The 23,081-nt window shown below is 43.4% G+C and overlaps 1 protein-coding gene across 1 annotated transcript in view; it reads right to left on the bottom strand.

The window, feature by feature from the left end:
* Positions 1-9,199: 9,199 nt before the first annotated feature.
* The window catches only part of igsf21a (immunoglobin superfamily, member 21a), a 195,064-nt gene continuing 181,182 nt past the window's right edge, over positions 9,200-23,081 (bottom strand). The window contains exons 7-10 of the mRNA XM_061069995.1: positions 17,613-17,698; positions 14,051-14,243; positions 9,505-9,596; positions 9,200-9,283 (exon numbers count right to left, since the gene is read on the bottom strand). Coding sequence (XP_060925978.1) covers positions 9,200-9,283; positions 9,505-9,596; positions 14,051-14,243; positions 17,613-17,698 — 455 coding nt within the window. The remainder of the gene's footprint in view (positions 9,284-9,504; positions 9,597-14,050; positions 14,244-17,612; positions 17,699-23,081) is intronic.

A 23,081-nucleotide genomic window follows, 5' to 3' on the forward strand; every position in this document is an offset into this window, starting at 1 on the left:
GAGGAAAAACATTGGTTTGAACAAGGGGTGTGGCTGGATGATGGGCGACATTTATCAAATACTTTATAAACAGGATACATCTGTTTGCACAAGCGTGGCTCGGATCAAAGGTCCTTTTCTGTGCCAGTGCAGACGCCTGAATTGCTCTCACTTAAAAGGAGCTGAGGATGGCTCCCGGACAACTAAATGGCCCTCGGTATTTTAAACACACACACACACACACACAGCACTGTAAATAATACAAAAAACAGTCTGAAGGATGCCAGATGGAAAGAGCATCTACAGGCAAAACACTGTTGACACTGTTATTCATTTCCATCGCGCTTCGCCGAGATGCCGACACACATCTCCGACACATGGGAGCCGTGTCATCTCAGTCACCGCTGTCAGGCTGTCATTTGTGTGGCTGATAACACACCGAGCGGATCCTGTGGTCAACAGCAGAGCGGTGTTGGTTTTAACAACACTGTGCGTGGGCATCTTTTGAGTTGCACCACGCGGAGAGAGGCTTACAGAGGGCGTGTCAGGTGTCCTCGCTGACACAGGCGCTGTGTAGTCATCTGGTAACCGAGCCCGCAGACGACATAAAGGAAACCGGATTCTGCAAGCGCGGTTGACTCGTGAATAATTCACAGATGGGCCACAGAGGCAGCTTCTTCTTCTTCTTATCCTCGCGATTGCGCCCCGGCTCATGTGAACGATTCAGAACAGCACGGGGAAAGGAAATCATGATTTTCAACCGTGTGCTTTATTGTGTAGAGGCCCTTACTTTCTCTTATTTTTTTGCTCGTGCCATCCGTGATGTTTGCAGCGTGGAGCTGAACAAGAAGAAAAAGCACAAGCGACACTTTCTTTTGACAGATTTCCATCTTTCAGTAACAACCGTGGAGAAGGCTGAGGAAACATGAAGTCAGTTAAACAGAATAAATACAATTTTATAGTTTGAGGCCGTCATCTGTCTTGTGTCATTCATTTTGTTGCCAATTATGATACAAAATATATATAAATGTTCACATAAACAAACAAAAACCTATGATGTACTTCTTCCAGTGTTATTTTGACTAAGCAGAGAATTTTTTTTTAATTCTCTGATGCATTCATAAACAGACGTGTTGTTCCTCTCTTGAATGCGAAGTGAGTGATAAAAGCCAAAAAAAAACAAACAAAGCACAGAAGAGCCTCTTGAATCATAATTAAAATGCAAGCTGAGTTTCTTTACAGTAGCTGGACAAGAATTCTTGCCCTTTGCTTGCCTGACTGGAAAAATAAAAAAATAAAAATACAGTTCAGTGTGTGTGACTGTTAATGTTTGTGCTGTGCAGCTCTCATCTCTGGAATACAGGAATATGGATTGTACTTTGGCAAGGTGAGTCGATATCCCAAACGAATAGGTCTGTCCTTTCTGTTCGCTTAAGCTTTGAAAATCTCTGCTCTTACCTCCCACCTGGTTTAAACCTTAATCCCTTAATACATGTTGTGTCCTCAGAATAGCTCCAATTGAAATTCTTGTAAAGTCCCAAAAAATGCAGGATTACTTTGCATCAAGCTACTCTTCACTGTGTGTGTGTGTGTGTGTGAGTCTGAGCTGCAGATGGTAAAACGAATGAATCTCCTTCAACAGCCTCGTCAGGGTCACAACAATCAGAAATATATGGAATCAAGTCATTTGGGGATTTTTGCTTGTTTAGCAAAGTTTAAGAACTGATTGTCTTTCAAATTCCAGGTGGGAACAATTTCAGAGACTTAATCATGAGAGTATTTGGACTATATTGAATAAATCATTTTGAAGTTTGGAGAATAATGTTATATGAGAATAAAGAAAGTCATAATGTTACGAAAAAAAAGTAATTCAATAAGTAAACAGTAATAATATTAGGACAGTAAAATAATAATCAAATGAGACAGAAGTCGTGATATTACGAGAATGAAGTTGTAAATTAACATGTAAAGGTCATAATATTGAAAAAAAAAGTTGTGATTTAACTAGAAAAAAGTCAACTAACGAGAATAAAGATAGAATTTAATGAAATTTTTTTTATAATATTGAAGGAATAAAGAAAAATAAAGTGTTTTAGGAGATAAGCAGCAAGGAGAACCGGTTTTCGCCGCAGTTAAACTCTTCTGGATCCAAACTTTTTAGCCAAAACACTTTCCTCTTGTTTTACTACAACTTTATTCTCTTTGTCTGTTTCTCCCCCCCCCCCCCCTTAAGTGTCCCTAACACGTTCCAGTACAATCCCTGCACCCAACATTAAACTGCAGGAAGATGCAGATCTACGACTGAACATGTCAAACACAGCGTTTGAAGTAAAGTCAAGGCGTGTGAGTTTCGTCATCTCTCCATTTTAATACAGGTGAAATGAAACAAATGCAACAACCCTGTTTACACACGCTGCCTCGGGGGAGCTCGTCTCTGGGATGGCTGCTAAAAATGATCCGACTACTGTAAATGTGTGGGTAAGAGTTACGTATTGTACACAATGTAGGTCACTCAAGATAGTATGTCACAAGTAAATAACTGGATTACAGGCCAGTGACAATGAGTTGCAGTGCTGTCGATAGCAACACACCAAAAGGAGAAAGAATCCTCAAACATCACATGCACCACAACCCCAAAACAGCAGACATATGTTGGATCTTTTTTTTTTTTTATAATTCTTTTTTTTTTTTTTAACTCTGGCCCTTGGAGACCTGCCATATAGATATAAAAAAAGCCCAAATGAGAAACAGAAAGTGTGTTAAGGTTTCTGTCCTTTCAGCCAAGAATCATCGTTGAAAACAGTGTTGAATGACGCAACAAACAAAGGTGGAGGAGTGAGGTGGAGAACTCCGAACTATCTCAGCAACCATTCCTCACCGTAACCCATATAACCTCTGTAATTATTTTCAATATTTACACGGATGTACACAAAATACACTCAAAAAAGGAGAATTTCTTCACTAGTTTTCTCAAAGCAGATAAATCCTCTTGTACATTCCGAGCCATCAGGGAAAAAAAGGGGAATACCTGTATTTTCATAAAAAAACAACGTTCTCTGGGAGCATCTGTGTTTGTTCCCCTGTGGTTTGTCAGCGTGTCGCTAATCAGGTTCATCCCAGGACATGGAACCGACAGGTGGTTGGAGGAGATGGTGGCGCAGCCGGAGCCAGTCTCCACTTTTCCAGTCAAACACCAATAATGACATTTGGACCCATCGAAAAAATAAAATCCAAATTCTTTTTTCTTTCTCGGTTTCAAACCAAACGGATTTTATTGATCAACAGGCAGACGTGGGACAAGAAACGAAAAGAAGGTGTAACTGGGCAGGGCTATATAGGAGGTGGCTATTGTAATGTTCATCACGTTTTTTGTTCTTTTGATATCATTTATCTTGGTTACATTTTCTTACAAAAACAGTGGGGCGCCATCCTGTGGCGGCGCTGTTTCCTGATCGACTGACGCATGGAGGGTCTGTAGATGACTGGAGAAGGCTTGCAGGATTGTGGGAAGTGTGTGTGTGTGTGTGTGTGTGCATGTGTGTGTGGATATATGAATATGTTGTGTAAGAAGGGGGGCGCATGTGTGTGTGTGTGTGCGCGAGTGTCTTGCATGAGCGGTTTCACGTCAGTTCCACTGTCACTGTGAGGACAAGAGCCATCCACGTTAGTCCGAGCACGTCCTGTCGGCCGGCTCCATCTGCAAAACACCAGAGAAGCAGTCGATCAAACGGACACATTCCCTCCGTCTCCTATTCATCACACCAGCAACATCCCATTTACAAACAAACAAACAAACCTTGTGTTACATTATTCCCATTTTTCATGCATTGTAACCCTGTTCAAATTGAGTGTGAAGTCACCTGGTATATTTTTAATGGTTGTAAATGTGTGTTTACTCCATTCACTGCATCTTTAATATTGTCTCCGTGGCCAAATAGTGTTTTATAATAAAGTATGACAATATTTTGTAGCGTATAAATTCATTTGTGATGTATTGTTAAGTAAGTGCTTTAACGTTTTTTCACAAATCGGACACCAAGGGACGGAAAATGTCTCGACCCAGTTTTCTGGACATTTTACGGAGCAGGAGATTGTTTTGTTTTTCCGACTCGTTCACAACAGCAGGAATTCCGATATCTTCTACTTTTATGATTCCTCTTTCATTTGTTTTCCTCCAGTTTCATGTCTTAGAAAAGTCAGTCACATTTTCCCGCTTCTGTGTCTCTAGCTGAAACTTTCCGGATATTTTACCCCGGGAGAGAAGTTCAGGAAAATGTCCACGGCAACTGACTTCCCGGACGATGTCATAAGGCAGCTCATGTGACAGATGTTAACTGTGTGTTTGAATGTGTGTATTGGCTCCGTGTCATATTTTCATTGCACCTGTAACTTGAAGTCACTGTTCAACAAATTGCTCCTCAGGGACAATAAAGATTTCTTCACTCGGCAGCTGCTTCCTGGATCAAACGTCAGGTGACTTGATGGCAGCCGTGCATTGAGAGGAGAATTAAACTGTTCTGATGTATATGACATATTAATGCATTAATGTAAAGTCTGCTCGGAGGGGTTCTTTGAAGTGCACCATAATGATATACAGTACAGTGCTGCCACTACACCAGCAACCCAAAAAAAGTCCCCACATAGCCTTTGGTGCAGTTTAGTCAAACACAAAGAAATTCACTCTTTCCCAATATTTGAAGAATCTCCAGATAAAAAAAAAAGGAAAACTGGAGCAGAGAGGAGTGAAGCTTCCTGTTTTTTTTATATCTATTTTATTTTCTGTTTTGAACTTGTTGTTTTCAGGCCCACAGCAGGGACCCCGGATTACAGAGGAGGGATCAGCAGGGACCGGCTGCTTTATGCTGCCTCTGTTTTCTCTTGCTCCCTCATGGACACGTTAGAGAAGAGAGAGAGAGGACTGTGGGAGTGGAGCCATGTGACCGACTGGGGCGGGGCTGTGATGGCATAACCGACTGTTTGTCTGGTTGGCGGCTCCGGGCAGCAATCACAAGACGAGCCCCGGGCACATGTTGGTGCGGCCGGACTCATTTGGAGTCAATATTTGATCGGAGCGAGGTTAGACACACGATGAGCGAGTGAACGCATGAGAAAAATGGGTTGTGTTGGATCACACGGAAAAAAAATAATCACACGTTTTTTGAAGGATTGTTTGAACGATCAAGGTTTCTTGTGCTGTAAATCTCCCCGGAACAACATGATCAGATATTAGATTTTTTTTTTTTTTTTTTACTCCTCCAAGGAGCTGATGTTTTCGTCTGTGTGTGTTTTGTTTGTTTAGGAGGACGATGCAAAAAAAACAAATCAATCTATTTCCATGAATGTTTGTCAAAGGGGGGCGGGGCATGACCCAAATAAGAAGATCATTTGTTTCTTCAAGGCGTCTGCGGCTCAGGACGTGAACCAGGTCTTCCAACGAGCATGTGTCGTGTTGTACAAGATTTCTCATGAAGTGTAAACAGAGGTTTATTACAGATTAAAGCTTTTATACCCTCTGATAAGCAATATCCTTGCCAGTGCTGACGTGGACGTGTGCATGTGACACTAGATGGTGATGCACTGTACATAAATGTGAAGTATTCTCTTACATGGTTTGCAGTTTTCGCTTCTATGGAATTGGATATATCAGTGTTTTATATCATGACAAAGGTAAAATTGCATAACCACTAAGCTAATTTTTGATATCTGAAATGTAAAATTGTATGATCATTATTTGTATGTATTTTAACTTTTGATATTTGTAATGTAACGTATGTTTTAAATGTTTGATATCTGTATGTATGTCTTAAATGTGGACCCCGCTAAAAGTAGCTCTGTCTTAGGGTAGAGCGAATGGGGATCCTTCTAAATAAACAAATAATCAAATGTTTACTTTCCTGGAAGTCCTTACTTGAAGTGTATGTGGAGGGCTCTTATTGTGTGTGTGTGTCTGTGTGTGTGTGTGTGTGTGTGGTTCAATTCCTATTTCCCCCATTTCACGTGCTGTAGTGTCCTTGTGAAAGACATTTAACCCCAAATTGGCCCTTGATGGCTGTTCCGGCAAAAAAATCTTTATAAGAACATTTCACTTTCTTTATCATTATGAGTTATGGCATCTTGCAACAATTTCCCTGATTTTGCAGCAAATATTAAATGGATCTTGATGTCGAGGGGACAGATATCCACGAGTGTGTGCAAGTCGGTGCAGATCCTAATAACAAACCCCGGATTTAAATGTGGTTTCATCAGGAAGCATTTGGGCCTTTCTAGTTTTATTTAATCTGTTATTATCAGTTTTACAACATGAAATAACGAGTGTTTCTTTCTCAATAAGTACTTCATTTCAATCTGTAATGGGCTCATCCGACCATAAGATCATCATCTGAGGTCCTCTTCCAGTCCACAATCAGAGATGCAAGTCGCCCGGCCATCTGTTTGCCTGTTTTTTGGCTCCGACCTCAATGCATTTCTGCCAACTTGATCTTTTTTTAGACGACTGGGACTGATTTCTGTGGCAACATGCTCTTTTTATTTATTTTTTTTAATATAAAGGCCGACTCTACCTCAGGTGTGCTGGACTTAAAACGCCGGCTGAATAAACACAACACTTTGTTTTTTTTAAATCCAGTTTTTCATTGTGCTTGGACACGTCTGGCTGATCTGACCTCCACTGGAGACGAGGATTTCAATTAGACTTTTCATGGCGCTGTGGGATAAAAGATGACAGATGTACGAGTCTGCCAAAAAGAATAAAAAATGCAGATTGCTTCATTTCTGGCTCTTATGCTATTGTTGTTTTTCACTCAACGAACGCAGTCCATCCGTTGAGACTTTGTTAGATGTAATGAATTTGGCCTTGTGATTGCATTTCCCCACAATAAGACGACAACACTCAAAACTTTTTGACACTTCCACCCGCCGAGGCTGACAGCCGCGATATTATGAGGTTAAACGGAAACAAGTAGCATTTTTCTCCTCAGTTTCACTCATCTCTTAAATTCACCTCATTGCCGAACAGTGCACCTTGACCATTTGTCTGCGAGATCGAAACCTGACAGAGAGTGATGGATGTGGCTCCTCACAGGAAGCGTGGCTCTTCTCCCGCCGCTGTCTTTCCCGTTCGCACCCGGATGAGAAGCCTGGATATTCAGCCATTAAGCGAATGGGCTTGTGTTTGGTGGCGACCTGTTGGGGGCCGTGTTGTACAGAGATCTGAGTCGCACGCACGCCGTGTGTCTGTGTATCAACGCTGACCCGATTCTGTCCTCGCTGGGACACACCTGCTCCTGCGCTTACCATAGCATTTGCATATTTCAGTTTTGCATCCCCATGATACGACGGAGGAGAGATGGGGACGATAGAGGAAGGGAGGGATGAAAGGTGGGTGAGGTAAAGACCGAGAGGAAAGAGGGACGAAATTATTGGACATTTTTTGAAGACGGAAACGCGTCAAACCACACGACTGTTGAATTCTCGTGTGACTGGGGCAGTTCAGCTTAATGACAGCTCCGCTCACCATCTGCCGGGGAAGCTGTTCCCACTCTGCGCTGGGACAAACATGGGCGTCACACATATGCACTGGGGATTATATACCATCCAATTATACCATTCAACTACATTTTCCAGCTCATCAACAGCAGCTCACTGCAGAGCCGTGCCACAGTGCATGTGTTTTATTGATTGAAGTCATATTTCCCAATAAGTGCACATTGTAATGATATATTTTTATAGAATCACGGAGGATTATTTAGCTAAAAATGTGTATTTCTTGTGAATTGATCTATTTACACTGAACACTCAAGAGTCTCTTTCTATATGGTCACGTTCTGATTTCAGGGTTGATGAGTTCAGGAGCCAATTTAACGAGCTTCCAAACCACAATTGAACCTTTTTTCCACTTTAGAATAATCTACCCTGATCATAAAGCTTAAGTGTCTGAGCACCTGCATCACAACCAGGGGTTCTGAGCTGCAGCTGAAGAGGAAAAGCAGGAAATATAAATGGGATGGAAGGCACAAAATAAACGAAAAAAGAGGGAGAAACGGATGAAATGAGAAGAGGTGTCGGCACCGGGAGATGGAAAGAGAGTCGGAGCGGCGGAGAGAGGAAAGGCAGATGGAGAGATTGAGGTGGAAAGAGAGATGGAGTGGCAGGGAAGAGGGAGAGATGGAGAGGTTGTTGTCGCGGGTGCGAGGCTTCTCTATAGGTGTTTATTTTACCTGCGCTTCGTCTTGCAGGCGGGTCGAGATAGTATATTGTTTACTTTAGACAGGGTGTAGTTCAGCTCCGACACAAACAGACTCTGTCATTAAGTCATGTATTGTTATTGTGCCTTATAAGACCAGTTATAAGCCAATGTTCAACAGGTCTCTATTGTAAATGTTTATATTTCTTTATGAGTGATAATGTTTGAAGTAAAGAGACACCATAATATGAAGAGGAAAAGTAGGAAATATAAATGGGATGGAAGGCACAAAATAAACGAAAAGAGGGGGAAACAGATGAAATGAGAAGAGGTGTCGGCACCGGGAGATGGAAAGAGAGTCGGAGCGGCGGAGAGAGGAAAGGCAGATGGAGAGATTGAGGTGGAAAGAGAGATGGAGTGGCAGGGAAGAGGGAGAGATGGAGAGGTTGTTGTCGCGGGCGCGAGGCTTCTCTATAGGTGTTTATTTTACCTGCGCTTCGTCTTGCAGGCGGGTCGAGATAGTATATTGTTTACTTTAGACAGGGTGTAGTTCAGCTCCGACACAAACAGACTCTGTCATTAAGTCATGTATTGTTATTGTGCCTTATAAGACCAGTTATAAGCCAATGTTCAACAGGTCTCTATTGTAAATGTTTATATTTCTTTATGAGTGATAATGTTTGAAGTAAAGAGACACCATAATATGAAGAGGAAAAGTAGGAAATATAAATGGGATGGAAGGCACAAAATAAACGAAAAGAGGGAGAAACGGATGAAATGAGAAGAGGTGTCGGCACCGGGAGATGCAAAGAGAGTCGGAGCGGCGGAGAGAGGAAAGGCAGACGGAGATATTGAGGTGGAAAGAGAGAGTGAGTGGCAGAGAAGAGGGAGAGATGGAGAGGTTGTTGTCGCGGTGGCCAGGCTTCTCCCGACAGTCCCTCATCTTTGCATATGATAATCTGAGGCGCCGCAAATGAGCCTCCGCCGCACATACCAAACATCGATAATCTCACCCTCAACCCAAAGTGACAGGCTGCGTTAGTCACCGGGAGAAACTCGACTCTCGTGCTCCTCAACGTCGGAGAAGATGAATCGTGACTGAGACGCCGTGGCGCCGACTATCTGGGGCAAAGCGTTCAGGACAGAATGAGAAACATCCACCTGTCAATACCTTGAAACGTTAAAAACCACAGCCTCCCGGAGGAACCCGCCTCAGTGATCAGTGCCAGATTTATGCACATTTCTTTCCTTCTTTCTTTCCCCCGGCTGAACAGACTGCGGTGTCACATTTTGTTGTCGTGTTACATGCGGCGTCTGCGGGAAATATGATGATCTGGCGATACAGCGGGAGTCGTGAGATGAATCGCGATGAGAACACAAAGCTGGATATACTCACTGTTCTGGTTCTGTGTGTTTTTCATCATGCTCGGATTTTCTGCAGGAGACAAAGAGAAAAAGAGAGAGAGAGAGAGAGAGAGAGATCATCAGTCAGTCGTGGCTGTTACTGAGGAAGTGAATGAATCAGTGGATGAAGGAGACGACTTCATCCATAGTAGTAGGATTTCTTTTGAGAATGACTACACCCTGCTACGTGTACACCAGGCATCCAAACCCCTCGGGAGTGTCTGAGCCGCTAAAAGAGGGAAGTGGACCCGTGTTTAGTTTGAAAACTCCAGGTCTACGTTTAATCTGGAACGGCAGAAATTGAGATGTCAATTGTTGAATCGGTGCTTTTCGGTCCCTACGTAGTCTTCGATGATTTGTCCGGGTCCCATCACATCTGGTGTGTTGCTGACCCTGCAGGAGATGAGCCATGATTCTCTTTAAACCTGCACACGCATCCCCAGTGTACATGACTGGTCACGTGATCTGCATTTTTAGGTGTGTCAGCATCTGCCACACACCCTCCTCCAACCAGTGAACATTTGACCATTTGACCATTTGCACTAGACTGTAACTTTTTTTTACTACTACTACTGGAGAGGCGGTGGACTAGTGGCAGAAAACTTGGACTACTGGCAGAGAAGGGGTCTCTGGTTCGACTCCACGGTTCGTCTCCTCGGAGTTTCGGCGGAAACTTGCCTGGATGGTGTAACGAACCTGGACCTGTCCAAAGTTCAAAAAGACTCTTCTCCCTACCCTGTCTAGTGCCCCTGAGCAAGGCACCTTACTCCCCCAACATCTGCTCCCCGGGCGCCGTACCTGGCAGCCCACTGCTCTGCTCTGCAGTGTGTCCTGCACCAGATGGGTGAAATGCAGAGGACTAATTTCCCCAATGCATGAGTGTGTCTTTGCATGTTTGTGCATGTGTGTGGGATTAATAAAAGTGTATCTTCTTCTTCTTCTTTCTATCCTGCCTATAGTGTATTCATATTTGTATATATTTTAGGGCTGGGCAAGTTAACTCGTTTTAATCGAGTTAACTCAAGTGATGAGTTAACTCGATTGTTTATCCGCCAATTATTTTCTTTTTTCCTGTTCTGCAGCAGTCAGCAACAGACTTTCACAAAATAAAAGCCTGACTTTCACAATAAAACAATAAATAATCAAACCTGAGTTAATGCGAGATAAAATAATTAATCGAGTTAACTCATCACTTGAGTTAACTCGATTGAAACGAGTTAACTTGCCCAGCCCTAATATATTTATATATTTATCCTGCTAATAGTGTATTTATCATTCTTATATCATTCAATTCCTCTTAATACTGTAATATTCCATACATATTTCTGACTGTACAGATCTTATTTATTTACATATTCCACTTTCATATGCACAATACTCTCCACTTTCAATGCCTTTTTTGCACTTCTGGTTAGATGCTAAACTGCATTTCGTTGTATAAGTACTTGTACTGTGCAATGGCAATAAAGTTGAATTTAATCTAATCTAATCTAATCAACAGGGATTAAAACACATACGGACCCAAAGCACTTGCGTCATTTTAGTTTGAAAAGGCCGTTTGAAGAGAGAGAGAGAGAGATCTCTGACAGAGGTGGAGGCTTCTAATGAAGCTGAACTCCTGAACTCTGGAGTTTCCTGAACCACTTGCGACATGTCTCGTCCCCAGTGAGGGAGACTGGGCCTGGTAATGGCGTTGGGAACACGGAGCGCCGCACCTGTGCAGCCAGCAGCCACTCTAAAGCAGCAGCAGCGAGAGCAGGAAGCTACAGCAGCACCCAGACAGAGAAATCGACTCCACCTTTAATAAGTTGTGCTGACGTCTCCCCGGCCACAACACACCCTGACAATGTGTTTCCATTCCGGCAGCTCTCACAGGGATGAAGTAATTGCAAAGCGAGAAGCAGGAGAGCTTGAAGAGACTTAGCAACACCCCTAAATTCCACTGCCTGCTATTTTGGGATGTTAGTCTTGACATGTGAGGAGGACGTGGAAGCTTCATGTACGTGAAACTTTTTTTTTTCGTCTCGCTGGTCCGTCTCCGGTCTCATGGCAACCATTACCATAGCAGCTCATCGGAGAACGCCAGAGAAATGAGCGTGTGTGCACTTTGAATATGCACACTTGTGTTAGCTTGCCCCTGGAAATTTGCATAAGCACACATATCGGTGTGTGTTTCTGCATGTGTGTGCACTTTGGGTATCTGCTTGTTGTGTGTGAGTGTGTGTCTTTTTTGGTGCTGACTCACTCCTCAGTAATCTCAGAGGGTGTTATCATCGAGGGTGGCTAAAGACGTACATCATCAGGACTGCTCATCGTCCCTGTGTCTCCACACCAGTCATTATACTCTATTATTCCTGATGATGTGTATCGAACACTCTGCCAGGCAAGCAGAGTCCTGGAATGCTTCTGCCTCTCCGCCCCCCCCCGGCAGAGAGGGACGAGTCTCATCTCAAGGCCACGCGGGACAGTACCAAGGTCACTTAATCACCATTTACTCCCCCCGAGCGTGAGTGGAAGCAATCCACCAGGAGAGAGGCAGACAGATGGGCCGCACCAGGCACGTAGACACCTGAGGGGGGGGGGGGGGGGGCATCAGGGTGTTAAACAGACATTAGTGCTCTTCCTAGCAAAACGCCTCCCAAGGTAACGCCTCCCTAAAGTGGCACTTTCCCCTTATAGTGCGTTTCTTATTAGACCCGCCCAGTAATTTGTACATTTGGGACATACTTTATTAAATCCTACCCGCAGAACTGTGTCAGGCAGGAGGACAAAAATAACGATGGATACAATATTCTATGTGTCGTGGTCGATCAAGTGTGAAAATTGCGTTGACGTGATTGATGTTAAAACGGCACCGAAGTGCATACACACCCCATTTCACTCGCTTCTCTCACGTGACTTGACTTCTGGGAGGTGCAGGAGTCAAAGGGCCGGACTGTGCCAGATTGAAATCTCTCTACGGTTACATCATCCGGACTTTCACACGTTCTTCACTCAGTTACGTGAATGTTTCATGACGCTCGAACGTGACAGAGCCGTCGTGGAGAGAGCTGCACGGGATTTTGGATCTGTTACGCAAGAGCGATCGGAAGCACAGCTGAGGGACGATGGCAGAAAACAATGGCACGAAGGGAGACATGCATTACGGATTGAAAAAATATTATGTGGAAGTTAAAACATTAATCTATAGGGATTACTATGCAGGGCCTTTCAAATTTTTGTAAAATCCCCTGAGAGCCAAATTATTGTATGAATATGTCACACTAACATCTTTAATGTGAAGGCTGTAGAAGCTTCTCATTGCCGAGGGGCCTGATGTCAGATGGAAGTGATGGTGATGCTACTCCCAAGTAGGGGGTGATCTCACGCACATTAATGGTATCAAATATTGTCCTTTCTGATGGCTTATCTTTATCCAAATGCATTTGTCCTTTATCACTGTGAGTGATTAAACAACAAAATTATAATTTGTCCAGTTCTCAACCATATATTTGTTGTATTTATGAATTTTTGTCCACCAGAGAAAACTGTTTGGTCGCACACAGCCTCGAGGCCGGAGGTTTACCACCTCTGCCTTAATCAATGTGAGTGCAAAGGGAGGCTCCCTTCTGCTAATCACTGTCCTCTAATCATCTTAATGCATACATAATAATAATAAGTTAATAATAATGACCAAAAGAGACTCGAGGGCTTCGATTAACTCGTCAAGTTGCCATCACATTTACAAGTGCGGCTCTGATGAGTGGCCTCCGAAGCCAACAGACATTTAGCTACAGTGTCATGGAACTCATTTGATTAAAATCAGCCTCCGGTCGGTTTGTCCGAGCGAGCCCAGAACAGCAGATCCTGTTGCATCATGGGTAAACAGATCCGCAGACACAACAGAGCCTGAGAGCCACCCAGCTCCCGCATCAACACCAGGAACGTGAACAACCTCCAGGTTCCGATCCACCACGTTTCCTCGGGTTGGCCTCTGAACAAAGTGTTGCTCTAACACCGTCAAACACAACGGCCCTTTGATTCCACCGGAGCCTGTGAGAGCAGGGTTGGCAGTCGGTGTTTGGGGGGGGGGAGAGAGAGAATAGTTCTCCTCTCTGAGTGCAGCCTTAAAAGGAATGTGTTGTTGAGCCAATTAGGGACACGATCTCTTATTAATCACACACTTAGCTGCATTAATGATTCATACCTAAAGAAGCAGTCACACAAATCTCCCAAGGATTCCTTCAAAGATACTGTAGATACATGGATCTGAATTTTGTAGAATAAAATAATTTTCTGTGACATTTAACTGCGTAATTATGTAAGTGTTCCAGATCCTTCTCGTGCGGCCGAGTCGTACGGACGCAGAATGTTTCATATTCATAATCCTCTTAAATAATGGATCAAACTTAAACGGGATTTCTGTTTAACCCGCCAGTCTGATGGCCGTGTGTGGGGGGGGGGGGGGGGGGGGGGGGGGGGGCAGGCGCACACATGCATACGTACCAAAGACTATGAGGCGAGTGTGCGTGTCCGTGGAGCCCAGAGGATTCTGGGCCGTGCAGCGGTACATGGAGCCGTTGAGCTCGGCCGGCACTCGCTCCAGAATCAGCTCCCTCCCCTCGCGCTCGGTGCTGCCGTCCAGCAGGCGCCCCCCCACCCGCGTCCAGGTGAGCAGCGGCTCCGGGAACACCTCGTTCTGTCAACACCCGGTGGTGGTGGTGGTGGAGGTGGGGTGGAGAGGAAGAAATAAAAGGGAGGAGAGAAAAGGGGACAGAGAAGAGGAGATAAAGAGGAACAAGTGTAAGACTGAGCCGAGATATTAAGCTCAAAGGAAACATGAATAATACAAACTCCAATTTTCCCCCTAATGCAACGACAAGTTAACAACATGCATTAATAATCAACACTTCACTTTACAAGTTTCTCCCCTCACACTTTTGAGCCGTCCAGAGAACAACCCCCACCCAGACACACACACACAGACACACACATATTTCCAATTTAAAGATGTAACCCTCCATGACGCAGTATTTCATTCATATCAGTGGGTGGACTTGTCATAGATAATAAGAGGACACACAAAAAGATGACAAATCTCTTGTACGATTCCACCGAGGAGCTGCTTCTTCTTCTTCTTCTTCTTCACACAACAATGTCTCCTTGAAACACACACTGCACCACACACACACACACGAGGGCAGACACACAATATATCTTCTCTGGAATCCATTTTGTAGACTTTTGGAATAAAAAAGAAAACCCAGAGCAGAAATTGGTTTCCAGCGCTCTCCTGTCAAAAGGAAAGCGGATGACATTGGGACGGCAGAGCTACTCGACATATGACACGACGGAGGGATTTATCTGTTCCTAAAGAAATGAGCAATTTAAGATTTGGTGGTCTTACCTCATCTTTTCTGACATTCAAAGAAAATGGAGTCAGAGAAATGGTAAATGGACATGTTTTATATAATGGTCTGTATTTATACAGCACTTTTATAGTCCTGATGACCACTCAGAGAATTTTATAGTTTTACATTCACCCATTCACACACACACACATTTATAGAGTGCATCTAAGAGAAGGTGCAGTTTGGGTTACCAAGGTAAAATCAGGCAAAATAACAAAAGTTTGGGGAATCGAATCAGTGCCAAACTAGAAATAATGCACCGTGGTTTTATGCCTCCACCGACCAGTGTAGTTTTCTAGACTCATATGAGGTCATGTGACCTTTAACCTTTAACCACTGAAATCCAATAAATTAAAATTTGACTGGTAGTGATAACTGGGCCAAATTTAAAGGCATTCCCAAATGTTCAAGAGGTCAAAAACATGGTTAGTGAGGCCACTGTGTCCTTGACCTTTGACCTTTGACAACCCACATCTACTGAGTTGGTCTGTGAGACCGAGTGAACATTTGTGTTTATTAACATTATGCGTTCACAAGGTAAAAGGTTTTTATGAGTCAGAGTAATGGTTTTTATGAGTCAGATTAATGGTAAAAGGACGTGTTTTATATAATGCTCTGTATTTATACAGCACTTTTATAGTCCTGATGACCACTCACATAATTTTATAGTTTTAAAGTTTTGGTTATCAAGGTAAAATCAGGCAAAATAACAAAAGTTTGGGGAATCGACTCATATGAGGTCATGTGACCTTAACCTTTAACCACTGAAATCCAATAAATTCAAATTTGACTGGTAGTGATAACTGGTCAAAATTTAAAGGCATAACCAAATGTTCAAGAGGTCAAAAACATGGTTAGTGAGGCCGCTTTGTCCTTGACCTTTGACCCTTGACAACCCACATCTACTGAGTTGGTCTGTGAGACATAGTGAACATTTGTGCAAAAATTTTAAATATTTGTCTCAAGGCGTTTTTTAACAAAATGCGTTCACTAGGTAAAAGGGTTTTATGAGGTCAACACCTTATTTAAATAAGTTCACCTGGAGTCCAAGTGAACGTTTGTGACAATATCGAAGGGATATCTTGTTCATAAGAATAACAACTTTAACTAACACGTGTCCAACAAAGTGAAACATGCATAAAGACAGAGTTGTGTACGGATATATCACCACAGACAGTTCACTCTTCCTCTGTGGTTTCTGAGGCACATGGGACCACTTAGTATCAGATGTCAACATCCCTCACCACTGACTCAAATCTGTGTCTCTTGGAATCCGTCCCTGGAGCGAGCGACGCTGGTTCACTTGTTTGGCATCTGCCCACATTCAGATGACATCATCCTCTCACCCAGACACTCGCTTCAGATAAACTGTAAACATGCTCACCACCAAAGAGCCCTCTACAGTCTGAAGTCACCTACTTAAACAACTTAATGGTTTGTTTTTGCGATGAAGTTAATGTTAATGTTCATATAAGACTTCTCCGATCTCTGTGTTCAAATCGTTTCTGAGGTTTAATTAGTTTGAGACGGAAAAGATTGCGTAGATAAAATAAAATATATATAAACACCACAAGGATGTAAGTGAGACGTTCCTGCCAAATTAAAACTATGATCCTTGTGCCGCAGAAACCATTGTTGTCCTATCTAATACACACGTCACACACAAAGCAAGAACAACAACAAGAAAAGGCAATTCCACAGAAAAAAAACCACACTGTCGGGTGATTATCTATAAAGAATTTCTCAAACACCGAACCAGAGGCGAAACTGGCTTCTTGCGAGAGGCCAAATTATTGATCTTGATGCACAATCATATCTTCTCGTGAAACCCTGGAGCCCGGGGGTCCAGTGAAGGGAATTTACTTTCTGATGAATCCGATGCCGGCGCTGCCAAAGGCTCCGAAAGGCTGTTCGCCACTCGTGACTGTTTATTATCACCAGTTTTAACACTGTTCAATGAAAGAAAAAAAGGGAATATCATGGTCTTGGAGAAGATATGAACACGTGCAGATGTCTGTGCGGTCAGTGAGAAGCACAAAAACATAAAAGCTAACCCTGCAGGAAGGTGAAATAAAAATAAATCAACGTATGATAGAGATTCCTGAGGCACTAGGGACAAAGGCGATTTGTGCCGTTAGCCTTTAGCACGTGGCTACGTCGGGATGAGTCGTCTCCTCTTCACCTGACTCCAGCTGCCTGGCTTCAACGTGTCACTCCCGTCAGAGCGTTCTGGATCATCCACTGGGGACTCACACCAGGGACTTTGGTTTTTATTTCTTTATCAGGAGACGACTGAAACTAAAAGTCTAAGAGCGGGAACATGACAGTGACGAGCAGAGCTTGGAGAATGAGTAACTTGGACGTCAAGCAATTCAGGGATACGTTGATTTCTTTGACTTTTGATATAGAGTTTCATTGCCTGAGGCTTTATGGCATAAACCGCCTGGAAATATTGCAGTATTATTTCACGGCCTACATGCGTTATTCAAAATGTTGCAGAGGGAATACACACTTTTTTGACCAGACAATCTGCACGCTCTTTAAATGCATCAAACCCAACAGTGTGGTCTAACTTAACAGGCTTAACAATATGCACCAACAAAAGGCCCATATTTCATTTTCCTAACGCCCCATGCACTTACCCCAGGCGATCCTACCTGGAATCCTTGGACGGTGATGCGCACCGTGTCCCCCACCTTTGCCCGAGTGGGGGACATCAAGAGTTTCGGGCCCTTAGGAGCGGCTGCAGTGAGAAAAAACAGAGAAAAAGGAGACAAAGGGACAAAGGTCATCGTACTGAGCATGGAGACCGAATCCTGCCGGACACCTGTTTTGTCACAGAGGGAGAGAGACAAATACAATTTCCTGTCAATTAAGGTCACGGGGCAAGAGGCGAGGGACCCGGCGGGCTCTTTCATCCGCAGGACTGCGCTGGATTCATTCCTCCTCGGAGAGACGGGGGAACTAAATTGGGTAGGTAGTCATTACAGGAGGAGAATGAGAGTGTATCGGGTGGAGTGTGGCGCAGGCGAGATAAGGGGACACACTCCGGGAGCTAATTCCCTCGTCTCGGTTCGGACAGCCTCCTCCTCCCGATGGCTTCCATGTGGACCCTCTAAAACAATGGGGTGCAAGGGGCCGGCGATTGTCCCGTGTATGTAGTGTCAAGATAAAATGGGTGATTTGCATAAGGTGGGATAAAAGGTAGGTCATTTCATTATGGCTAAACAGCCCACTTCACTGCATGAGGCCAATGGAAGCAGGTTCTGAACCATTTGAGATGATGAACAAATCCTCCGTCGATATAAGTGCTTCACACGCTGTGCGGTTCCATATGTTGGGACAAATGCACTGAGCAGCAAACGCAATGATTTCTCAAAAGCTGCAGGCGTCCGATCAATAACCCCCCCCCCACCGTGGACGTCCACCCCAGGAATCCTTCAATTAAGTTATAAATAAATCACACCACCAACCGGGCGCTTGTTTTCATTGATGAGTTAAACTAAAGGATAAATAAAATAACAAAAGACAAATGACCTCAATTTTCCGCCATTAATCTGGCAACAAACTCTCAGGCGTGGCTAATGAAGCGCGGCCTTTTACTCGGCAGCGATTGACTACGAGCCTTCATCAGACTAATGGATCAGGACTCACGCAGTCATATCTGTAAATAGGATTGAGCGTGTGGCGTCGCCCGTGCTCCGCGCTTCACGTCGAGGGATCTGGTTATGAAACAGAAACAAACGCGCTGGAGTCGCAGGGAAGTGGTTGGAGGGAAATCATCAGTTCATTACGTTTTAAACTAGAACACTAAAGCAATGGGAGAATCAGCTGTTTGTCTCTGGACATTTTTTTACTGTTTTCTCACATTTTAATATCGATAATCAGCAACGATTTTTAAACGGTTTGGTCTGTTATAAACGTCAGAGATGTAGTTATGACACTGCATAAATTATAACATTTTTTAGAAAATAACATAACTATTCATTAGTTATGTTTATAACAAACCAAACCGTTTAACCCCTTGTAGACGAATGTCGCGAAATCGCCTCAAACCCCATTCCGGTCTTTTTATCCCATTAATGCCTGATGGTGCAAATACTACACATAACATGAAGGTATTGGAAGTACTCTGCCGCCATCTAGTGGTCGGAGTGGACAATACATACTAGCCCCTTGGTACTGTGCAGCAAAGTTATTTTGAGATATTAAGCTGTATTTGAAATACTGTGATGATGGAACAGCAATGATTTTACAGAAACATATGTTGTTATTCAATTTCAAGCAAAAGCAGCATCAATATAATAATCTACATACCAGATAAATTACGGTTATGCCCCATTATGCCTAATGTCGCCTCATACCTACATTTTATATCTATTGTATATGCTATATTGAAATTAACAGTCTCCACTTATTTAAGCATTCACTTATTTAAGGTTGAAAATTGAGCAAGTTATGGTTATTTACCACTATCGACACAACGTTATGGGAGGGCGAGCCGCCTGTAGCAAGATGGCCGCCATGTGTGGACGTTCGACTCCGTTGGCCAAGACATCTAGCCTTATATATATATATCTATGGGGAGAACAGGCAGATATTCAAATTTTTGGAAAGATTTCCCCATCACCAGGCGGCTTGTTATTCTCTCTCAACACATTTGTTTTTTCCCCGGAAAAAAATCTATGCAAACTGGTGCAAAGTCCAAAAAGAATTCAGTAACTTTTTTTTCCAAAGATGAGAGAGAAACATCCCGAGCTGGCAGACGTCATGTGATCCGTTTGACATGGATGGATGACTCATGTCCACGATGGATGGCTTCTCACAGGCTAGCTCTGGCACATCAGTGTGAAGCCCCTCTCCACCACCCACCCACACACACACACACTGACAGAATGGTATTTTTAAATCCTGGTGCCGCGGCGTCACACTGAGCTTCACGAGGCATATGGCCGGTGGAAGATGATGGCCGATTTTTTCTGGGATTTGCTCCAACGTGACAGTTGGTGTCCTACGTCAGCACCTTTGATTAGTGCAGCCTGCAGTGTGATTGACAGAGCACAGCCCCCCTTCCTCTGAGGGTGAGGGGGGCGCTCATCACCCGCGAGACCAAACTTCTGCAGCTTTGTGGAGGATGAACTTTCGGGGAGGTAGAGGTGGAAGGAGGCAGGTGTGTTTTAAACCTAAGCCCCAAACACCAACAGGTCGGCCCAGCTGCACCAGCTGACTCAAGGAGATGAAGGGAACCTGTCGCATTATCTGGGTGACTGGTTCGGTTTAGAGAGAGAAGCTGGGCCGGCACGCAGCTGCATTTAAAAAAAGCCTAAGTGACTGCAGGGGGGAGCGGCTGCATCGTGGAGAGGTCAGTGAGTCCTGAGTCTTTCACAAACTCAAATTACCCACAGGAGGAGGTGAAGGATAAGACTTTTAAACTCCTCTGAACTGCAATAACTCCACCAAACCAGCACCCTGGCATATTTGAATATTTGCACTAATGCAGAAATTGCACTATTGTTTTTTTTATTTTTCTCTTCATCTGTAAAGATATATATTTAGATATATATATATTTTATCTTCTATATTAAATTTTTGATATTCTATTTTTTTTTTTTTGAACAATGTTTTTTATTAATTTCCAATAAGAACCTACAAAACACATTGACACATACCACACAAGTTGCACAATAAAATGCAGGCGAACTTCACTGCATACACATACATACAAAAAAAATAAAATAATAAAAAAATAAATAAAGATAAACATGCACACAAACATACATACCTACTTAAAATAATAACAATAATAAATAAAATAAAATAAAAATGTCAAACTCGATATCCCTACAGATAGACATAATCTACCGTTGCCTGAGAAAGTCTTGATATTCTATTTTATACTATTTCTATTTTTTGGTTGTAATTACTTGAGCATTGCTTAAAGAGAGCCTGTGACTCAAGTATTTCATTACCAGCGACTGCTTCATGTTATCTTTTTTTTTCTGATTTGCATTTGACAATAAAAATCTTTCAAATCTTGAATCCTGAATCTTGAATCTTGAATCTTGAGGGAGATGAGACAGATTTGTGAATGTGGAACCGAACAGACACAAACCACATACGACAAACACACGACAAACCTTTAGTCACACACACAAACACACAGGCAATAACATACAGGAAACCATATTGTATATTTGCCCACACACACACACACACAAACACAATCCGCCAAAAATACACCCACACACACAAATCACAGCCGCCTTCCTTAAACTGAGCATCTGCTCTTTTATTATCAACAGTCTGGCAAAGCAATGACTGGGAAATATGAGGACGCCCGGATCTGTGTGCGGCTGAACGCTGCATGAAATGAGAAGAACACCACTCGTCTAATAACGCTGCATAATAATAAACACCTCCGTGCGTCTAAGACCGAAGCAGAGAACTGCTTTTAATTATTGAGCTGCAGCGTGTTCATGAATCCAGGAGCGCAGGATATAGACCTCAGAGAAGTGCTGTTTTTTTTTGCCGCCAGCTTCAGGTTCATTTGTACAGCGAGCACGGAGCCCCCCCACTTATGAATATTCATGAAGTGTAATACAACATTGGTCGATTGTCAGACTGTCGCTCTGTCTCATGTGGCAATATTAAATCTCTGAAAGATTTATTACTTATGGGTACAGCGAGGACCTCCTTTTCATTTCCTGACCAAACACACCTGAGAGAGCCAGGAGAGAGAGATAGATAGAGAGTGTGTGTGTGTGTGTGTGTGTGTGTGTGTGTGTGTGTGTGTGTGTGTGTGTGTGTGTGTGCACGGTGAGACGGAGCCAACGCAATTATACACTTAGAGCCGCGTGATATAAATGTGCTCGGATGAAATCCACGCGTGCTTCTTCTCCTTTTTCTCTCTTCCTCTCTTTTCCATGATGTCTGCTGATGCTCCCTGGATTAAAGACACGGCGCCGGAGAGAGAGAGAGAGAGAGAGAGAGAGAGAGACAGAGAGAGAGAGAGAGAGAGAGAGAGAGGCGCTTGTCAAAATATTAGCACCTTTGACAATTAGCAGCCGTTTCACAGGACGCGTCCCCCCCCCCCCTCAGGGTGTGACAGCGTCAACATGTGAACGAGGAGAGGAGCCGTTCGACTCCTTACTGCAACACTTTGTCTGGAGGAGACAGCTCGTGTGTCATTCTACCTCCGACTGATGCTGCTGCCCCCCCGCCTCGCACGTGAGACTCTGGCTGGCGCGGTGACAGTTATTACATTTTTAAAAAAAAAAAACAATTTTCTGCTATGAGCTTCTTTTCCCCATTTGCGAAAAGAAAAAAACAATCTATACCAAATGAAAGCGTTGTTGTGTTTGAATAAAGGACCAAATGCATCGTCTCATCTCCTCGGGTTATGATTGAATTATTGAAAGCATAAGCCGCCGTACGGAAAATCTTTATTCATCTCATCGTCGACAAATCGAATGTGCAGATCAGAGCAAACAATAAACTGATTCTACAAACGACTGAAACCGCATTTAAATTCTCGAGATCGGGGATTTTTATTTGGATCTGTACCAAGCAGCTCGTTAATATCGGTTCACAAACTTACGTCACAATGGTAAAGGAGGTGAAATAAAAATCCTGAATCGGCCCCCTGATCCAGATCAAAGATTAAGATTAAAATTAAGATTAAGATACATTTATTTGTCCCAAACACATGCACAGACATACACATGCACACTCATGCAAGGAGGGATTTTTAACCTCTGCTTTTAACCCATCTGGTCCAGGACACACAGAGCAGTGGGCAGCCATGTACGGCGCCCGGGGAGCAGATGTTGGGGGAGTAAGGTGCCTTGCTCAGGGGCACTAGACAGGGTAGGGAGAATCCTCTTGGATTTTTGGACAGATCAATCCAGGTTCGTCTTTTTGTTGTTTCTCCGTGGAGTCCAACCAGAGACGAACCAGAGACCTTTTCTGCAATACGGCAATTTAAGATGCTGTATTACTTTATATCTTCCGTCTTTGAATTTAGATTCTGAGGTTTATTATTTGCTGTATGCGATTTTAAACGGCGTAATTGTTTTGCATCCTTGTTTTTATTTGTCCTCTTTGTGAAACACTCTGTGACGGCAGTT

The sequence above is a fragment of the Limanda limanda genome, chromosome 4 (assembly GCF_963576545.1).
Source record: "Limanda limanda chromosome 4, fLimLim1.1, whole genome shotgun sequence".
Taxonomy (NCBI): Eukaryota; Metazoa; Chordata; class Actinopteri; order Pleuronectiformes; family Pleuronectidae; genus Limanda; species Limanda limanda.